At 24.3% G+C, this 21201-nt stretch overlaps 1 protein-coding gene across 1 annotated transcript; it reads left to right on the top strand.

The window, feature by feature from the left end:
- Window positions 1-590: 590 nt before the first annotated feature.
- Window positions 591-21162, top strand: LOC107446018 (tyrosyl-DNA phosphodiesterase glaikit). The gene is made up of 16 exons (XM_043042078.2): window positions 591-950; window positions 4213-4275; window positions 4408-4545; window positions 5464-5510; window positions 6045-6100; window positions 7397-7493; window positions 8107-8141; window positions 8242-8334; window positions 9703-9864; window positions 11343-11421; window positions 13267-13449; window positions 14947-15062; window positions 16623-16730; window positions 17418-17520; window positions 17661-17754; window positions 20976-21162. Exons 1-16 carry the CDS (start codon window positions 680-682, stop codon window positions 21047-21049), a joined length of 1719 nt encoding a protein of 572 aa, XP_042898012.1. The 5' UTR covers window positions 591-679; the 3' UTR covers window positions 21050-21162.
- The last annotated feature ends 39 nt before the right edge of the window (window positions 21163-21201 follow it).

The raw sequence follows: 21201 nt of genomic DNA, 5'->3' as shown, positions 1-21201 counted from the left end.
AGATTAAAATCCATTTGGAACCTTGGCGATTGTAGTTAGAGCGACAGATCACTTTCGAGAAACATCCCTAAGTTTGGCTACTTTTTGGATGCAGGTACGAACAGGAAAATCTCCTTGTGAGGTGTGTAGTTTCAAATGCCAATGCTAGTATGTAATTATAGCACCAAATAGTTATTTTTAAAATTGATAGAAAAGATTTCCGTATCGATACCTTTGCTAACATAATAGCCAAATTTTAACGACTTCTGACCAGTATCCTGCAAGAAACTAACTTTCTCTGATCTCTAACTTTCATTTAATAATAATTAAATAATTGAAATTATTTTTTCTCATATTTCGATTTTTTGTGAAATTAATTAGGTAAGTAGTTCTTTTAACATCTTATAATTGATGTTCATAAAATTACTTCATGATCTCTTAACATATTGCATATGCTTGCTGAAATATAAGTAATGAAAGCTGTTGTGTGGTAAAACAAAAGTTCAAATGTTAGTTTTCATTTACGGTTTCAATTTTCATAAAAAATTATTAAGATTTTTGATAACTTAAATTAAACAGCATGAGAATTGTTTCCTTTTGAAAAATCCATTTGTTTTTATCTTCTTTCTTCCTATTTTTTTATTTTCAGTTATTTGATACTACTTTTCTCCGAGTATTTGGTTTAGATTAGTTTTTAAAAATGAACAGTGATTCTGATCGTACAATTGATTCAGATGAACTACAGGAAATCATTGAGCAATCTAAGAAGAGAAAGAACTCGTCATTTGTTAAACCAAACAATAAAAAAGTGCATACTATCTCAGATTCTGATTCTGATAATGAAGTGACAGTTGAACAAAATAAAAGGAAATTTACAGCTATCGAATCAGGGGATAATCGTCCTAAATGCCAGTATGGTAAAAAATGTTATCGGAAAAATCCTGATCACATCAAGAATTTTAGTCATGAAGGTTTGTATTTTAGTATACATTTTATTGTAATGTGCTTTTCTGTTGCAGAATTGTTATAGCTTAAAATGTAATAATTTTTAATTTTTGTTCTTAATTTAAAAGCTTGTTGTAATGTCACTCGTGTGTAAATTGGTACTTTGTTCATCAATATATTATACAATTTTATATATATGCATTGGAACCCCGGTTTTGGGATATCAGTTTTGTATGTTATCTCGCTTCCTATGTAATTTTTCTGCTGGTCCATAAAGATTTTCTATACCGATAATGTTAATTTTTTCTGGATATTACGTTACCCTTTTTAAGAAAATCCTGTCTTATATGTTTTACTTAACAGGTCAAAATAATTTTTTCTCTACAAAGCTCACACAAACTTTTTTTTTTTTTGAAGAGAGATTAGTTCAAAACTGCTCTTTTGTTCTTTTTATTTTATCTTATTGTACTTTTGTCTGTGAAAGAGACCACTTGAGTCACAATCCCATGAGTGGTGGGATGGGCAAAGCGCAGGAAAAGTATTTCAGTAAAGTATTGGAGCTTAAATTGTAAAATTTGCAAGTGAAATCTCTTTTAGCGAAATTCAACATTACTTTAAACTACTGATTTGGTAATATTTTTTTTTTCTTCTTGATTCCAATAACCTGCAAGATTCTTCTAAACAAAAATAAATGTTCTAGAAGCTCTAAATTGGGTTTCTGCAGTGTTGAACAATAGACTAAAATATATTACAAATTGTTTTAATGAAACAGGCCTCTCAGGATACAACAAGAGCATTGGCCCTTTGGAATAAATATGCCTGGCTAAAGAATTTCGATGAAAAGTATCTATTCATTTCAACACCCATCCCTTTTCTTTTTAATTCCTTCAATATCTGATTTAATGTCTGCTTCAGATAATAGTGATGAAAACGATGGAGATTAATAAAACCCCATAACTAATCAAGAGTGTTTCAAAGCATTAAAACTCTGAAAAAATATCTATTTGCAAATGTAAACCGAAAATTAAATTTGCGGACAATAGCAAGTGCTGAGAGATATATTGTTAAAATTGTATTTGCAAACAAAGAGAAAGTAAAAATTGCAAATTTTTTCTAATAGTTCATCACTTAAATGTCAATTTTGAAAAAATATACTTACATATTTTTTTATCCTATATTTAAGTTTTCCCACTTCGTGCGTTTTTTAAATGATAATGATAAGTGCAGAAAAATCGAGGTTTTACTGTATATTTATATATATGTAACATAAAAAGCTTCAAGTAATCTTTTTGAAGTATGCCTAAATTATTATTTCTTTATCAAAATATTTTTAAAAATTTATTATTCAAAACTGAATGCTCTTTTCCACACTTTAATATTCGCATTCTGTCTTTTAATCTATTTTTAGTTGAAGTATGCATTAATTAACATTTTTCCTTTTATGAACTGTGAGAAACAATCTTTCCCCGCTACCTATTTAATAGACCAATTATAATTACTCAAATTTACCCTATTCCCTAAGATATCACAGATTTATTTACATATTACAGATTTATTTTGAAAGATTTTTTGTTACTTTTAAATTGAGGAGCACTCCCTGTGGCAGAATTTTATTGAGCTACCTGGGACATAACTCCCTAGCACTAATATCTTTCTGCAAGTTACTTTAAGTAATAACAAATATATATATATATATGATACTAGATACTAATTTAAAATAATAAAAGCACTGTGTTTACAAAAAAACTATATAATTTTTTTAAATTGAACATGTAATAATTTTTTATTCTAATATTATGGGTGATATTCTCTCATTTTGTTGGATGGGGGGAACGAATAAATTATTTCCTTCTACGCATTTTATGAATAATCATCACAGTAAAAAAAATAATTAAACGTCATGAAACAAGTGTGTAGTAGTAATTGCCAATCGATGACGAAATCACGCGAATTGGACTCCTCAAATGCTTGTTTCATTTCGAGATTAGGTTGTTGCAATAAATATATTGTATAAAAAATATTGGATTTAAAAACTATGGAGAAATCAATAGCAATAAATGTGAAAAATTCGATAGAATTATTGATTTAAAAATAAATGCTCAAATGCACGATTCGAATCTTCCATATTGTTTGAAATGTATCGGGATATTTAAAATCCATATGAAAATCAATAACTTCCGAGACATTGATTTATGATACTATCGAGGTAAATTGAGTGTGTCAGGAAGTGATTATTTAAATGCATGATCCAAATATTATGTGTAAATTTTTGTAGAAAAGAGAAATACATTTTTTAAAATTTCCAAACAAAAAATCTTTTTGCAATAACTCTGTAACGTTTTGCGACAATGTCGTTGTGTTGCTGTGACTCTGCCACGTGGGGAGCACTTAGATTTTGTGTCACTTGGATGATTTTTCTCTCTTTAATAATAATCAATTAAATGTTGTGTCCTCTTTCCCTGCCTAAAACCTGCTTTTATCCTTCCTCTCGGCAACAACTTTGCAATTCTCCAGTTAGTATAAACCCTCTGCTTGTATTAGTATGATAATGGATTCATTTGAAAAAACTTTGATTAGGTACAAATCAGGTCACCATAATTTACAGTTCTGTTAATTTCTTTCTTTAAAATGAATTGATTTTATTTTAGTATTATCATCTGCAAGTTAAACCTTTCTCTCTGATTTCATTTTTGAGCTTAGTATAAGCATCTATTTTTCTTCTTCTTTTGAGCAAAGCTAAAGTATAATTGTATAAAATTCTAATTAAGCTTAAACAACATAAGGTTTTTGTGTATATCTTTATTATATTTGCAAATTGTACTACACTTGTTAGATTATGCTTAATTTTTTTCAATAATAATCTCTGCGTGACCAATTTGAAGTCACAGATAAGACTGCAAGATAAGACTTCGAAGATAAGACTGCACTTGCAGTGCTCTGTAAATTCTGTCACTGGTTGTGTGTATACATATTTCTGATTGATATTCTTCTTGTTTATTTGCAAGATTTTTATTCTAAGGGTATATTTTTTAAACTTTTTTATGACATTTTTTGTAATTTATAAGGGATTATTTAGGTAATTAAAATCTGGGTATTAGTGAAAATGAAGAATTGTTTGGATTTTTCGAAGTAGCTTTAAGAATTTTCTTTACCTAAGAAGAAAATGAGCTTTTGTGTTGTTTCTATCTTTAAAATTAAACAATAATGGAGCCAAACAACTTTTTTTACATGAATTATGCTTAAATTATTTTTTTTTCATTCAATTTATTTCATTTTTTTTTTTTTTAGATGCAGACCCTAAGCTAGCTAAAAAGAAATCTACTGCAGTAGAAGTTAAAGCAGCTGCTTCAGGTGGTTTACATTACCAGTTTTATCTTACTAAATTTTATGGACTAGTAGAGCCCAACAATTTTGTTTCATGAGTTATTCTTTAATTACTTGTTTTCATTCATTTTATTTACTTATTTATTATTTTAAATGCAGATCCTAAATCAGTTAAAAAGAGATTTAGTGCAGAAGTTAAGACAGCTGCTCCAGGTGGTTTAGATTACAATTTTTATCTTACTAAAGTTCATGGAATACCTGAAAGATATAACAACAAATTGACTTTTGATATTAAAGGTAAATCTATTTTTCAGTATTTGTAATTCTAATTTAATGAATATTTCAACAAAAAAAAAGAAAAAAAAGAGCAATTTTATAAGCTTTTTTTTCTGAAATAATTTCTTTGTGTTTATTTTTTGAAAATTTAATTCAAAGTTTTACGCAAAAAATGAACTCATAATAGCTTTCTATTCATATAATCATAGATTGAGTAACTTTTTATTTTGGTTTTATTATTTTTAAAACAAATGTGTGATGTTTTAGTATGTTTCTATTGTAGAAAATCTTTTAAAATAATGAGGAAAATAATTGAAAATAAGTTCTTTACAAAAGTAGCTCATAAAAATTTACAAGTTCTTTGGATTTTTAAAGTAATATTGCAATTGCAAATATTGGTTATTGCCTTAGATTATTTAAAATAGTAATACAATTGCTGACTTGATGTAAATTTCACAAAACGTGAAAATTTGAAGTCCTGACATAATTGGTATATGGAATTGTATTTTCATGCAATGAATAATTTTACCTTTCTGCTATACTTTAAATGATTTTGAATTAAATATTTAATTCATGAGAGTGCTAAAAAGTTATATTTCTTCATTTATGATAATTAGGCTTTATATGAATCAGAATTGTTTTTCAACAAAATGGTTTGAGATATTTATAAAAAGCAATATAAGCTTAATAATTACCAAGTAATATTACAATGCTTTAAAATATTCAGTTATCTTTTTAATTTGTTGTTTCTTAATTTAAAGTAGATAAATAAACTGCAAAATACAAAAAATGAAATTCTGTATTTTACTAATGCAATTTAGTTTATTAGTCAACAATTATTTCTTTAAATGAATTTATTGTTTAACTTATTTTATTACTAAAGAAACAGCATGCTGTGTACCTTTTTTTAAAATAAAGTTAAATGTTTTTAATATTTAGATATATTATCTTTAAAAGATGGAGGTCCATTGATTTCTTCAGCTCAAGTAAGTATAATACTTTATTGATAATTAAATTATACATACATAAAATGTAATCGAGCGGAAGCTGGTAATTAAGGCAGGTGTAGGCAAGGGAAAATCACAACACTCTTTATTTAATTACATTAATATTGTGAGCATTATATACTAAGGATGTTTCTTCATTGAGGTGACAATTTTTTGCTTCCGTAATGGAAAACCTTTTTATGATAATTATTTTTAAAAAAATGTAAGCATTTGCTGTTTTGAATATATTTTTAACAGAATAAGAATTAATAATTGTAGAAAATCAAATGTTTAAAATGATGAATTAGGAAAGAAAATTAAACAAAGAATTAATCAAAAAGTTGTTAGGTTTTTATATTGCACACACACAGATATATATCTATATAATGTGTGTGCTTATTGTTTTTTAATAATTTTGATATTTATTATTTAATAATTTTGCAAATCATTCTTTAAGATTTAATGTTGTTAGATTCTTTAAGTGCCGTAAGGAAATGCACACTGTTTTTTTACGTTTGTTATCTCCATTTCCAGTTTAACTATATGTTTGATGTGCGTTGGCTTATGAAACAGTATCCTGAAGAATACAGGTATGAATTGGTAGTAGTTTTCTTTATAAATCTGAAAAATGTTTTGAAATTAAAAATATAGATTTAAAATAATTTTAGTTATTAGAGGCTACTGTGTGTTTAAATGAGCTCCCAGTTTTAAATTACTTTTTAATTTAATGCTTGAGAGCATAATTTAATTTATAAGTATTTTTCAAAATCTTACTCCTTTTAAAACCAATATATTAACTTTATACGACAACTTGCATTTAATGATATTGTCAGTATTTTTACAGTGTATGTTTCAAAAGGTTGTAACAGTTGAGAGTGTTAAGTTCTTCACCTTTTAAGACATTAAAATTAAGTTCTTCACATTTTAAGACATTGAAATTAAGTTCTTCACATTTTTTACTTACTGAGTGTACATTAATTTATGGGGTGTTTTACTTTTTAACTGTACAAGGTGGTAATCTGAAAGTGGAGTAGGCATGGAATTTTTTAAATTAATTAACAATAAACTCTGGAAATTCATTGATTATTCATTAATTGATAGATTATAAACAATTAATAAAATAATTTTATTTATTTCAATGTAATTTTGTTAAATGCCATAAAAACTTAAGGTACAAAATTATGAACAAGTTTAAATTAAAGAAATTAACAATTTTACTTCAAAGAATTGTACTGTAAATTGGTAACATATTTCTGTAAATTCATTGTAAATTTTTAACATTTCTGTAAAATTGCTGTAAATGCATTTACGATAAATTCTAAACATATCAAATATATATATAGCAATATATATAATTAACAATTTTACGATTAACATTACCCTAATTTAAGTCACTAAAATTTGTAAAAATATTTATAATTTTACTCTGGAATTCTCAGGAAGTTCGTTTTTGTCAACCTGTTATTGTATAACTAACAATATTTCTTTACTTCCATATTTTTTTCCTACTGATATTTTCTGTAGCATGTCCATATTTCATTTCCTTACATTTCTAGATGATAACTTTGCTTATGACTGTTTGCTCATATCTGCTATTTGATGACTGTTTGCTTATATCTGTTTGGAAGGCTTTTCTCTTAGTTATTTTTTTATTTAAAAAATTATTTAAGTGAATTTAGTAAAGTTATGGGTAGAATTTCTATTTTGAAATTACTCTTCTAAAATTTTTTTTTATTCATTTTTTTATACAATATCTCAAAATTTAATTTATATTTAACACATAAATTGAATATTTTTACTTGTGTTCCCAGTCTATTTTACCTATACATTTATGTTTTATTTCTTGATTTTGCAGCTGTTTCATATGTTTTATTTTCTATTTATAGGAAATGTCCACTAACAATTGTACATGGAGAGCAAAGAACGTCTAAAAGTTCATTAGAGAAATCAGGTGCTGATTTTTCAAATGTTAAGTTTTGCCAAGTTAGTATTTATTGCCGATTTGATATATTTCTTTCTATTTCCTTCAGTTTTTTTCCCTATCATATAAAAAGTAATTTACTTTAATTAAATTTAAATTAAAGTTTAAAATTGAAATTAAACTTTTAAATCTTGTACTTATTTCATTCATTTATCATTTGAATGATAGATTTTAATATATGCATTTTGTATGTTTCTAAAAGCTTCAACATCTTTGTGTAAAATTGTTTGCAGTCATTAGTGTTCTAAAGGATAATGCAGGAGTTTGATAATAAAATGTGTATCGAATTTTAAAATAAATTTACTTTTTATTAAAGCTTTATTAGAATAAACCCAAAAATGAACCAAATTTATGAACCAATGCTGAATTTCTTTTAAAAACTGTCTTAGTTATTCTTACTTTTCTTCTTTTTTATTATCAAATCTTGTTATTGCTGTCTTATTTTTCATATTAACTTAATAATATTTGTTTATTTTTCATTGTAGTTATTATTATTTGATGTTAAAATTTTAATGTTCGGAAAAAATATTAATTTTCATTACACTTAATCATCACATAATTTTTATTCTGGTTCAAACTGCTTGCTGATATTTTTCTTTCCATTGATATCCACAGGCAAAACTAAATATACCTTTTGGAACACATCACACGTAGGTAAAAGTTTTAAAACTTTATTTTTATTATATTAAATATGTATTTTATGACTCTAAATATTTTATTTTTTGTTGATACAATGTTTGCACTTTTTAGGAAAATGATGTTTCTTTTATATAAAAATGGATTCAGAATTGTTATTCATACATCCAATATTGTAGACAGTGATTGGTACCAAAGAACTCAAGGGTAATATGAACACCTATAAATTCTTATCAATAATATTTTACTATGTAAATATTAACTGATGAAGTAAAATTTTAAGAAGTAAAATTAAGTTTCATTAATAGCATAAAATGCTGAAGCATAGATGCACAATTGTGTTAAAAACTATTTTAATTTGTGATCTTATAAAATCTGTATGAGAGTCTTAGGTATTAAAGATAGAATTCTAATAGATATGATTTTTGTATACAAATAAAAGTGTAAGAACATCTTTACTTAAAAAGAATACTTTGAAAATAAAAATTTATTAGTTTATTTAAAAGCAATTACTTTTTTTCCGTTTTTAAATAATTTTGCAGATGTATGCATTTATTTTAATACTTTAAATGTTTTGCATGAGTATGCATTTATTTCTGACAATTTTTTATAAAAAAACTAGTTACTTAGACAAATTAAAATGTTAAGATGTTGCAAATATCTAGTGACCTTAATTATCTAAATTAATTAGCTATGTATTGAACTTTCACTAACATTAGTATTGTATTTCCAATGATCTTGTATTAGTAAGATTGCAATTGCCAAATTTAGCATGTACACATGAAACAAGTTAATATAGAATTTTCATAAATGCTTACACATTAATACAAAACATTTATTTCTGCCCTTAAATTTTATGAATATTATGGTTTTAAGTTAAAATGGTTTTAAAGTTAAAAAAGAGGTGGTGTGTATCAGTACCAAATTCTTTTGTCTTTATCATAATCTGTCAAATATTGAATATCTGTTCTGTGGAGGATATTCCCTTTCAAAATCTATTTTGATGATCTCTGACTGTTTTTTTTCTCCATAAGTGCAGAAAATCTGTGGAATAGAATGTTTGAGAATACTTTAGAACTTGTACAGTGCAAGCTGATTCCTTTATAGTTAAAGCAGTCAAGTATATCTCCTTTCTTATATATTACACAGGTTTTGCTCATTTTCCATTTCTCAGGTATATTATTTTATGTTCCCATATTTCTTGTATTAAATCAAATACTTTAGTAGTTTCCTCTCCACCATATTTTATTAACTCAAACGGAATAGTGTCAGTGCTTTTGTCTTTAAGTTTAATCAATTTGTGCTATGACTTCTTCCAGTAATGGTGGTCTGAGACTCTTAGTCTTCATATATTCTAGTAAAAGCATGAAAAAACGTTTAGCTTTTTATTTTTAAATAAAGACCACATTTTTAAAAATGAAGAGAAATGCATAAGTCTGACTTTTAAAATTATTAAACAAACACTTGTTTAATCAAACATAATTTCATATTTTTCATGTTATTTTATATTACAATCTCTTTTTTTTCCCTTTTTTTACATAAATTTTTTGGCTAAATGTATTTATTTTCCCAAAGAATATGGATGAGTCCAGTGCTGCCTGAGTGTATGAATTCTGAAAGTGGTGAATCTCCTACAAGCTTTAAAGCGGATCTCTTAGAATACATCAATGCCTATGAAGCTCCAGAATTGAATGAATGGTGCCAAATAATAAAGAAACATAATTTTTCCAAAGTAAAGTTAGTATACACAGTATCAAAGTTCTTATATATCCTCTAAGCTCTTTTTTTCCACATTAAATTATATTAACCTTTATTAAATCAATCTTTAAATCATCTGAACTTTTCTGAATATATAGTTTTGTTTTATGTCAAATGTGTTTTTTTTTTTATTACTTGAGAGAATTCTTGTTTAACTCAATGCAGTTACTTTGTTAAATTTTTTTCTGCACTAAAATTATGTAAGTGTTCTCTGATGTAAAAAATTAAGTTTCTTTATTTTTTTTTCAAAAAAAGACAAAAAAAAAGAAAAGAAAGAAATATTTTTTATAATTTTTGAGGAAGGAGACTTTAAAGTACACAATCACATTATATTTCTCTCAGTTTCACAGACAACTAAAACTATTTCTTAAATTTTCTAAAATCTACAGAAAGATTAATCTCTTTCTTGATTTCACATTTCATGAGTTGAAATTGATGAGGATTCATGAAAATTTTCTTTATTTGTAATTGTCTCAAAAATGCTATTTTAAATTTTGCATTTTTCATATTCACAGACTCATAACATTTATCCTTGTTCAGTTTGCTTTAAATAATTATAACAGTGTTTTTTAGGATATCAAATTTGTGACAAAAATGCATTAAGAAATTATTACTTGAAGAATTATTGACTATATGCCTACTGTTGTTACTGAATGCCTGTGATTTCTTAAAACTTATGACTTAAAACTATTAGTCATCTTCTTGCTTTTGTTTCTCAATTTGTCAAATTGATGCATTTAATAGTTATATAAATTATAACTTGATGTGGTTGTCTAATACTTTTTAATTCATTATAAATATAGTAAATTTTGGTATGGTTTTCAATTTTAATTATATTGTTGATTTAGCTGCAAAATATTGATTTTTATTTTTTATTTTACTGCAACAATATTTCATTACACAATTTTTATTCAAATTCTGTTCTGAATTTTTCACATGTTTTTTTTAATTCATTCATTATTTATTTACTCATTAAAGTTCTTTAATGCATCCAAATAGCTTGGTATTTTATTTAATTAAAAGGGTATTCTTTTATAAAACTTGCTCTTGTTTTTTTTTCGATTAAATTATATTCAAATATTTTTATTAATTAAGTGCTTAATTTTTTTTCGCAATATGCCTTTTATATCTTATGAATTTGTTACAAGAAATCAAACTTGGTTAAGATTTGATAGTTAGTAGATTTTCATTCCCATAAACATAAAATTTTTAAATTCTAAGTTATATTATTTTTTTTACTATGTTTATATTTGTAATTAAAATAAAAGCAACTTATTTTTTGTGTTGATTATTATTTGTTTTCATTCATTTATATTCCATCTTTACTACTGTTTGTTTCTTAATTGCTGCTTTATAGTGATTAATATTTGAAAATTAAATTATTAAAGTAATTTACATTAAATTACAATGCTTAAATGTTGTATATAATAGTTTCGTTAAATATTATGTTCTTTTAGTGTGTTTCTAATTGGATCTGTTCCTGGCCGTCATATTGGGTCAAAGAAAACATCTTATGGTCACCTAAAATTGCGAAAAGTAAGGGATTCATTTAAAATTGATGTTCCATGTAATAAAGTGTAGGATAAATTTGTATCCATGCTTCCTGAAAAATATGGGGTTCAGTCCATGCTTGCTAACCTCCATAATTGCTTCACAATCATTTTTGTTTCATAACAATAAACAGATTCATAAATCAAAATTAAAAATAAATTGCATAAAAAATACCAAATGTTTTATTCATGGATTTTGTTCCCAATTTCTTAGGATAAGATTTTAAAATATTTTATTTTATTTATTTATTTTATTTTTTTGCACGATTTTTAGTATTTTTCTCAAGCTTGTTTTTTAAATTCTTAATTATTTTTCTATCAGTGAAAAAACATTACATGTTTTTCACCAAAAATATTGCTTAACAATAGTGCAAAAAGTTTATTCCTCATAATTCTTTGCAATTTTAATGAATTATTTTATTATAATTTTTTTATATTGCTTTGTTAATTGTACAGAGTTTCATATAAAATATATAATAAAGCTAAATATAAACATATAACTTTTCAGAGAATAAATTAACTATTTGCACTAGCATTATTATTTACCATTTATTATTCAATAAGTTTGTCATAAGAAACAAAAATGGCTAAAATAACAAAATAAGTTAAATATAAACTGTTTGATTGTTTAAAATCGTTGAAGATAGCTAAAACAAATTTTAAGCAATTGTATTGTGACAATGATTTTTAACATTAACTTAATACAGTATCTCTATTATCAAAGTGGTATCTCTATTATCACAGTGAAACACAATAAATATGCAGTTAAATAGGAAATAAATAATTTACAGGTATTGACCATTAACCATTATAAGTTTTATTAATTTTGTGTTAATGACAGCCAAAAGTTTCCTAGTCTCATTTTCTGATAGTTAATTAAGAATCTTGTTGCATGATGTTTTTGTCCAATAATAATACACTGACAACAATGAGAAACAGTTTTGGTTCATACCATACTTTCAAATTTTTCACAGTTTATTAGCATGTACTTTAAAATAATATTTTTAACCCAAAAAATATAATATTTAATTTTTAATAATAATGTAATTTTTATTAAAAAATGAACGAAAAATATAATTTTTATTAAAAAATAAGCAAAATTTCAGAATAGAAAATAAAAAAATAATTTTATAATATGGCTATTTATTAAATTGCCTGGTCAAAAAAAATTTTCTCCCATTTTTCTTTTAACTATAAAGTATTTTTTGAAGCAAATAAGGTCAATCATATCTTATAAAAACTTATTTAATGGTATTATCATTTATCTTTCTTGTCATCGATGTTATTTTAATAAATATTTCTCTAATAAATAATTTCGTTATTTCCACTTTCTAGTGAATAAGCATTTCTTTTAATTTAACTTGAAAATATTTTTAAAAATTAAGTTCCTTAACATTTTTGAAAATTATTTATATTTAGAGCTTTTAAATATTATAATAAATTTATTGAACACATATTTTTTGTTTTATATCAGGAAACTTCAAATACAATATTTGATGGAAGAACTAGTGATTTTAGTTGTAAGAGAAATATTTATTCATAAATTTTTAATCATAAATTTTAAATGCCTATTAATATCTATATATGCATGTATACATGTAGAAATTTTTTAATTATTATCAAAAATATGTTAAAGTACACTGTGAACATTCAAACTTTTCAAATTTTTACCTTATAAATTCGAGTTTTTCTAAAGAGTTGTATGCCTGTTATTCAATTATTTTTAGAGACTACAAAAGTTGATGATAATTCTATAGTTTTGTTGTACAATTTTTTTTCAATAATATTTTGTATCCTAATGAATTGTTGGTTATAAATATTTTTTTTACAGGTTCTTAATTTGAATGGTAATCTCAGGGAAGTTGTGCAACCTGATTGGCCACTTATTGGTCAGTTTTCAAGCATTGGTTCATTGGGCGCCTCACCAGACCAATGGTTAACTGGGGAATTCTCTACTTCTTTATCAACAACAAAAGGTTCATCTTTAATAAGTCAGCCTGCCCCCCTAAAATTGGTTAGTTAAACATGATATTTTTTTTTAATAAGGAAAAATTCATATTTTTTTAAAAATAGTAATCTCAAGTTATGAATTAATAAAAACGCATTTAGAAGTTTCTCTTCAATGCATTTTTTCCTAGTGGTCTGGACTGCTTGAAATGTATTATAGATAAATATAGATATTGTCAAATGTGAAGATTATTAACTTGATAAGAGCAACATTATATTACAATTGTTTTTCTTAGGAAAAAAACTATTTAGGACAGATAATAGAATGTATATTTGGCTTCTCAATTTCATTTGTGTGTTTCCCAACTGAAATACTACTTTATTTGTTTATTATTTATGCCCGACTCTTTAAAACTAACAGTATGATTTGTCTATGTAATATATCGTTATCACTTAAGTAGAAATAAAAATTAAGCACTTGATATTATTTAGTATTAAAATAAGGGATTATAATAGATAGCTTCAGTATAAAACTGATAATGACAATCTTTTTTTTCCTTCTTTTTTTCATTTTTTTTCTTCTTTTTATAAGTGAAAAAAGCATATTTGTGCTATTACAAACATCTAGAAAATATTGTTCTTATCTAACATTGTCTTAAACCAAATATTATCAATATATTCAATAATGTATTTATATTTATTATCAAAATAATTATTTTCTATAAAAATAAAGCTTAATTAATTACGTAAAGTAAAGCTTAATTAAAAAAATTATTTTATATCAAATTTTAATTAAAAAACTAAATTAAATGTTGTTTTAAAAATATACTATATTTGCAGCTCAAAATATCGTATAGAAATATTTTTGTAATAAGCAAGACATACTAAAACACTTTTTGTATAATAAGTAATTTTATAGTAATTGTTTGTAAGTTATTCAAAATTTGAAAACTGACTCATTTCTTAAATAGTAAATCTGGAATTTGTTTATATTCTAATATTAGTTATTATTTTAATATTAGGAGAAAAAACTTCGATTTAACAATTATATTGTTTCAAACATCACCATCTTTAACAATTGCATCAAATGTACGAAGTTTTTTTTTAAATAAAAAAAAAGTACTGTAATTAAGCACCAATTTAATTAGCAATCAAATTAGTCAAACATCAATTTAACACACGTTAAACTCAGTTTATTAAATTTAAACTAAGTTAAGATGGAATTGTTATTGAAAATATTTTAGTTTAACTCTAAAGTTTATATTAATTTCAAGGTAAATCTACCAATTTTAACTGCTCAAATTTAAGAATGTCCTCAAAGAAACAATCATTGCAAAAGCACCTTTTTTGTATTGTTTAAATAAATTTTAGTTAAATTGGTATTAACTTCATAAATTTCAATTTGTAAATATTTATTCTTATTAAGCTAATATTTGTTATTATTATTAAAATTCATTATTTTAATGCGTTAATATTAATAAATTTTAATTTTTGATTTTTCTTTTTTTACTTTAATGATAACTATTTATAAATGTTAAATTGATGTTAAGACTTATTGTTTTAGGTTTATCCAACTGAAAATAATGTGCGTAAAAGTTTAGAAGGTTACCCAGCTGGTGCCTCTTTGCCCTATAGTTATAAAGTAGCTACGAAGCAACCTTATTTGAAAGATTTTCTTCAGTAAGTTGAAGTAGTATATGTATACAAAGCTATTTGAATCTTGATAAATTCTTTTCGATTATAGTTTATATTATTTCATTCAGACTATATATTACTATGTAAGATCTGAGAAAGAAATCATGAAACATTTGTGACATCCTATATTTGCAGAAAATTAAAAAAATTTATATTACAGAGTTTTTAGCTATTATCTCTTTTTGCTGGTAGTATAATGAAATTTTTAGTGTAATAAAATGTAATTCTCATTCTGAAAATTGTATTTAGGCTTATTTGAAAATGTTTCAAAATCTTTGTCTGTCTATATAAGAATTAAGTAACTTACTATGAGTATGTATTATTAATGTTTGACTTAAAAGCTCTTATAAATGATGCTAGTTATTTAATACTTAATATTTAAAACTGCATATTTTAGAAATTGGAAAGATTAAATCAAAGTAAATAAAATAAAAAAACTATAGAGTTATATACTTTTAGTATTAATGTTGGTATAACTCAATAAGAAACTTTAAAAAATTATTTAAAAATGAAAATAACTAATATTAAAACTAGCAATTGATCTATTTTCATACCTTTATGGAACATTAAAGATGCACTATCAAATATGTTTTATAAAATTATTAAATTGAGTATTAACTACATACAATCGAATTTCTATAATTCAAAGATTTGTATTAATATTTTTAAGTATGCAATCAAAATGAATTAAAGAAATTATGGATAATTTGTAATTTGACTGTTTTAATTTCTAATTTTTGAAAAAAAAGATGAATTAAAAATAGTTTTAATTGTAGATATTTAAGAAAAGTTGTCAAGCAATTTGATGCATTTTTTAAGTTTTTCACTACTTTTTAAAAATTATTTGTGTGACTTTTTAGACTTCAGAAAAGAGTGTAGAAATAAAATTGTGCTGAAATAAAAAAAAATATTGGAGACAGGCATCATTATGTGTGTCATATAAAACTTCTCAATACAACAAATTTCATTTGTACAAAAGAAGGCAGAAAAAAGTTTGAGTTTTTTTCTAAGAGTTAATTAACCCCAAAACTTCATAAGGCAATCAGAAATATTCCATTTTTTATTAAACTATTATTTTTGTACTACATGCAATAACTAATAGTTTAATAATTTATTACTCCCTACCATATTATGTTTCATTATTTTTGACAATGAAACTTTCTTTACAATTATTTACCTAATGATAAAATAATCTTTTCTTGTTAGCTAAAAAATGTACCTTTTGTTATCTGAAACTTTGGATCATTAAAATTTTTTAGTTTCACATTATCTGAGTTCCACCATAGCTGAGAATTTTTTTTCTTCTTAAGAAATTTAGGTGTTTTCCTCCTTTTGACAACAAGGAAGTTGGATGTTTTAAAGAAGTAAAAGCCTAAGTTCTTATAAAATACTGATTTTTAAAAAACTAAAAGTCAACCATGAAGTATTTTATTCCATTGCTTCATTAATATTCTCTAAATGTCAAATTATTTCTATGCATAAATTTTATGAATTTTTAAGTTTTTGCTCATTCTGAGAAATTATGTTACACTTTTTGTTTAAAAGTATCTGGAAAAGTGAAATGCTGGGGCGTTCAGAAGCATCTCCTCATATAAAAACTTACCTACGAGTTTCTCCTAGTAATGCGAAAATAGCATGGTTTCTTGTCACTAGGTATGTTTATATTTCAGTATTTTGTTGCTTAATATATTTATATTTATTCAAATTCTATTTCCTAATATTTTTGAAATTCGACAATGCAAATTTATTTATATTGTTAAAAATTAAGGTTTAAATTTTCATAGCCATCTTACTTTTTTAATTGAAAAAACATTTTACCATTTAAGAAAAGTACTTTTAATTTGAGTTTTTCTTGATTGCTTGATGTAATGATAAATAAATGTAGCCTTTATAAAATAATATTTTTTTAAAAAGTTTATATCATAGTTTTTTTTTTAAATTAACTTTAAAAACGAACTACTTCTAACTTTATTTTTGGAAAATTTCATTGTTTAAATTCGCAAATTTTTGCAAAAATTATTACAGTTTTTCCATTGAATAAGATAGAGAAAAAATTGTTTGTTAGCAAAATCAAAATCTTCAATCGAGCTTTTTATTCGTTAATGTTTTGATAATGTAGTATATGATTCCATGTCTCATTAGAGAATACTTTCATTATTGGCAGCTAGGTGTTTACTTTTATCATTCAACTTTCAAGACAATTTAATCTATTTATGTAAAATGATAAATATAAAAATTCTATCTATCATTAACTTGCTACATTTTTTCTCCTCGAAATAATCTATATGTTTCCGTAAAAATGTTTGTTTTACTAATGTTCAGGTTTTGAACTTTTTTTAGTGCAAATTTATCCAAAGCTGCATGGGGTGCACTTGAAAAGAAAGGCTCTCAGTTTATGATTAGATCGTATGAATTAGGTGTTCTTTTCTTGCCAAAATATTTTGTAAGTAAAATTGTCTTTATTTTTTTATTTTAATGTAGATATATATAATATATATTTTACAGATTTACTTTAACAAATATGTTTGTTTTTTAAAAATGTTCAATAGTTATAGTTAGTGATAATTCTTTATTTTTTTTTAGGGAAAAGAAGTGTTCTCTTCTCCAATGGGCAATAATTTTAGTAATATTTTTCCAGTTCCTTATGATATACCATTACAGCCATACTCTAAAGATGGTAAAATAATTTTAAATATTCTGTGAATTCTGTTTTTGGAAATTAGCTAAATATTAGAAAAATGTTATGCAGTAAATTTTAATTTTTTAGAATTTATTTTTTTCAACATAGTGCAAATTTTTATTTATTTCTCTTTTTTTACTATTTTGTACATATTAATACAAAGTAAAATAAAAAAGGTGCATTTTAAAAAATAGGACTAAATTATTTTTTCTGTTAATGTTTATAATAACTATAACCATATTTGTTTATACAATTTTGAAATGAACTTAATTATTTAATATTCAAGAGATTAAAAATTATAAGTAACTTAATTATTTTTTTATAAGTTAGTGATCCATGCTTTACAACTTTAGAAGACTAATAAATGGGCGTATGGGTATGCAGCAAGATTTTAGATTTTATTTAAGAAAGGAACTTACTACAATATTTTAAGAAGATCTATTTGTTGGAACATAAATTTTTCTCTCACGTTTCTGTAAACTACAACTTTTATCAACTCATTTTTTTTTAAGAAATAATCTAACAAAAAATTAGTAGGCTTTAAGAATGATATTGGTTGGTAGAATGTTTCTAGAATTGAAAGGTACTGCAATTTTTATTCTGTTACTAGAGTGCAAACTGGTTTGTAGTTATAGTGAAATATTTATCAAAGTGAAGTACGAGTATTGAAATGTTTAAAAAAAAAACTTTGACAGTTTAATTTGGCATTTTCGGTATTTTAAATATGGGCTGCATAATAACTGTTGTACAAAAAGAATATTTTGTACAAAATTCGTTTATGATAATATGCTTTTTCTCTCACTTATAATTACTATTTTTCCACTTATTGCTCGATATTTGAAGTTAATATCAACAGCTTTCTTAAAATAAACTGTTGGTATAAATTACTTGACAAAGTAAATTCCTTTGAGGATCATTGCTTTAAACACAAATCTTCTGGGGCATTGTTTTATGTAACAAAAATTAATATTCCTCTTGAGATATTATAAGATGAGCTTTGCTTATATTATAAGTAACTTTTTGAAATTAAATTAAACAATAACAAATTTATTATACATCTTAAGTAGAGATGTACCGGATGCTAATTTCGAATTTGTTGGCTTTTAATGACTTGCTCTCTTTTTTGGAGATTTTCCTCTTGGCTTTAGTTAGTCGCAATTATAATTCAAGTTTTTATTTCTTTTAAAATTTGCAAAGATTTTATTTTTTTTAAGAGGCAAGAATCAAGTTTATTTTTACTTAAGAAAATGAAAAACAGAAGAGTGGGTCATTGAAAGCTACTGGATTGAAAAATCGTGTGTGCTGGATACCCAGCCAGATTTTCACTATCTGATTATTACCCAGACTCTGCAAAAAAACAATTTTACTACCTGATACAAGGTGTACCATTTTTAGTTCAAGACCGGTACCAGGTACTCGCCCAATTTTACAGGATGCCCACTCCAGGTAAAAATTATTTATGTTTGGCAGAACTATATTCAGATTTATAGTAACCTTAAAATTATTTCTAAAAAAAATTGAATTATTAGAAATCCATGTATTTCATCAGCTTCCTAACTATCAAGCTGAAATTATTAGTTAAGGTAAAACATATTTTACTCTTGGTGCAGAATTTTAATTCAAGGAAACCCTGGCAAATTTAACTCCTTCAGAACAGAGAAATATGTTTGCTAACGCAAGGTGTCTGCTTAAGAGAAGGACATTCTAATTAAGAAACCTAATATTGAAAACTATTTTTACTAAATTAATATGATCGTTAAGTACAAAATTAGAAATAGTGAATTACGATGATATTTAATTCACGATAATAAAAGCATAATTAATAAAATTCGAAGATAGCAATTTATAAGTATAATATTTCTGTATTATTCTCAAAATTTACTTTCACCAAATAAATAAATGCAATTATATGTTTTTTATTTTTTTGGTTTGAAAGTGCAGCAAATTTATAAAAGTACAATGCTGATAACCAAACCACAAATATTTTCTAAATAATTCATTATTCCAATACTAATATTAATTAATGCATCATTAAAGATTGATTTCCTTGTAAATGAAAGCACTTGTAAAAACCGAGCCAATTGTTTTAATAAAAAGTGATTTGTAAGTTTTTTGTCGGTAATTTTTATTTTAGAACAAAAAGACCTTTTTTTATTTTTAAATAATTAAACAAAAAAAACAAAAAACAATTATAATATGGAAATATTTCATTTTCACTATAAGTTGATTTACCTCTGTATTGGAAACAAGCATGTACATCCCCAACTTTCAACTCAATTTTTACCAGAAAGCATGTTGCTTATTCCTTAGATGAATAAATTCAATTTTCAACCAGCCTGGTTAAAGTTCTTTTACTGTCAGACTAGCCATGGGAGGTTTCTTAGCAAATTTGATACTTGTTTGTTGCTTGATCTAAGAGTTACTTTATTTTTGAGAATTTAAAATTACTCTGATATGGAAATTGAATTGTAGCATAATAAAGACAGCAAAACCGCCATATGAATCTTCTACTCAACATTGAATATAAGATAAAATTTCCCACCGAGTGTCAAAAAGTTTGAGATTGTACTGAGATATTATTTTGCATAAATTATGTTTATAGTTATCGGTTGATTAAAAATTAAAGCCTAATAGTTAAAATTTTTTTAATTTAATATGGCATCATTTTATAGCAATATTTTTAAAATATCCTACGTTTAACAGAATATGTATTAATTAATGCTGTTAAAAATTTAGGTAAATTGTATAAAAAAATAATTATTAAGTTCACTATTTGCAAATGTATTCATTTTATTGCAAGGTTGTACGTTAATCATTCTGTGTCCGAACAGTCATCTCAAATTTCTTTTAAAAACATTTTATTTTAAATTTCATTAGAAAAAATTCAAAAACGCAAGCATGTTTTTACTTATTTAAGTGTACAATAAATTTCTTTAAACTGCTTCTTGTGAAATTTTTGTTTCTTATTGAATTATACAATATTAATTGTTTTATATGAATGTAATAATAGGAGGAGTAATATGTCCAAATTTTACCAGATACATAAAACCAACTGGGTATGCATAAATTTAGTTTAAAAAAATATTCTGAGATGTATATCATTAATCTGAAATTTTGTTCAAGTCACTTTTATATGATTTTTGTTTCTTAATTCTATCTGTTTTTTTTTCTTTTTAAATTTATATTTTTTGTAATAATAATTTTATTACTTAATTTAGATCAACCATGGATTTGGGATATTCCTCATATAAAAGCTCCTGATCGTTTTGGTAATATGTGGTGCCCACCCTAACAATTATTTATTGTTTAAAAACATTTATCAACTGTAAAGCAGGGCTTATAATTGCTCCATTTTATTTTTTATATATTTATTGAAACAATTATTCAAATAAAGATTTTATACTATGGTGTAGTTTTAATTTTTCATAGTTTATTTTCATTTTT

The sequence above is a fragment of the Parasteatoda tepidariorum genome, chromosome 3 (assembly GCF_043381705.1).
Source record: "Parasteatoda tepidariorum isolate YZ-2023 chromosome 3, CAS_Ptep_4.0, whole genome shotgun sequence".
NCBI lineage: Eukaryota > Metazoa > Arthropoda > Arachnida > Araneae > Theridiidae > Parasteatoda > Parasteatoda tepidariorum.
The sequence above is the reverse complement of the archived record's forward strand: the minus strand, read 5'-3'. Positions and strand labels throughout refer to the sequence as shown.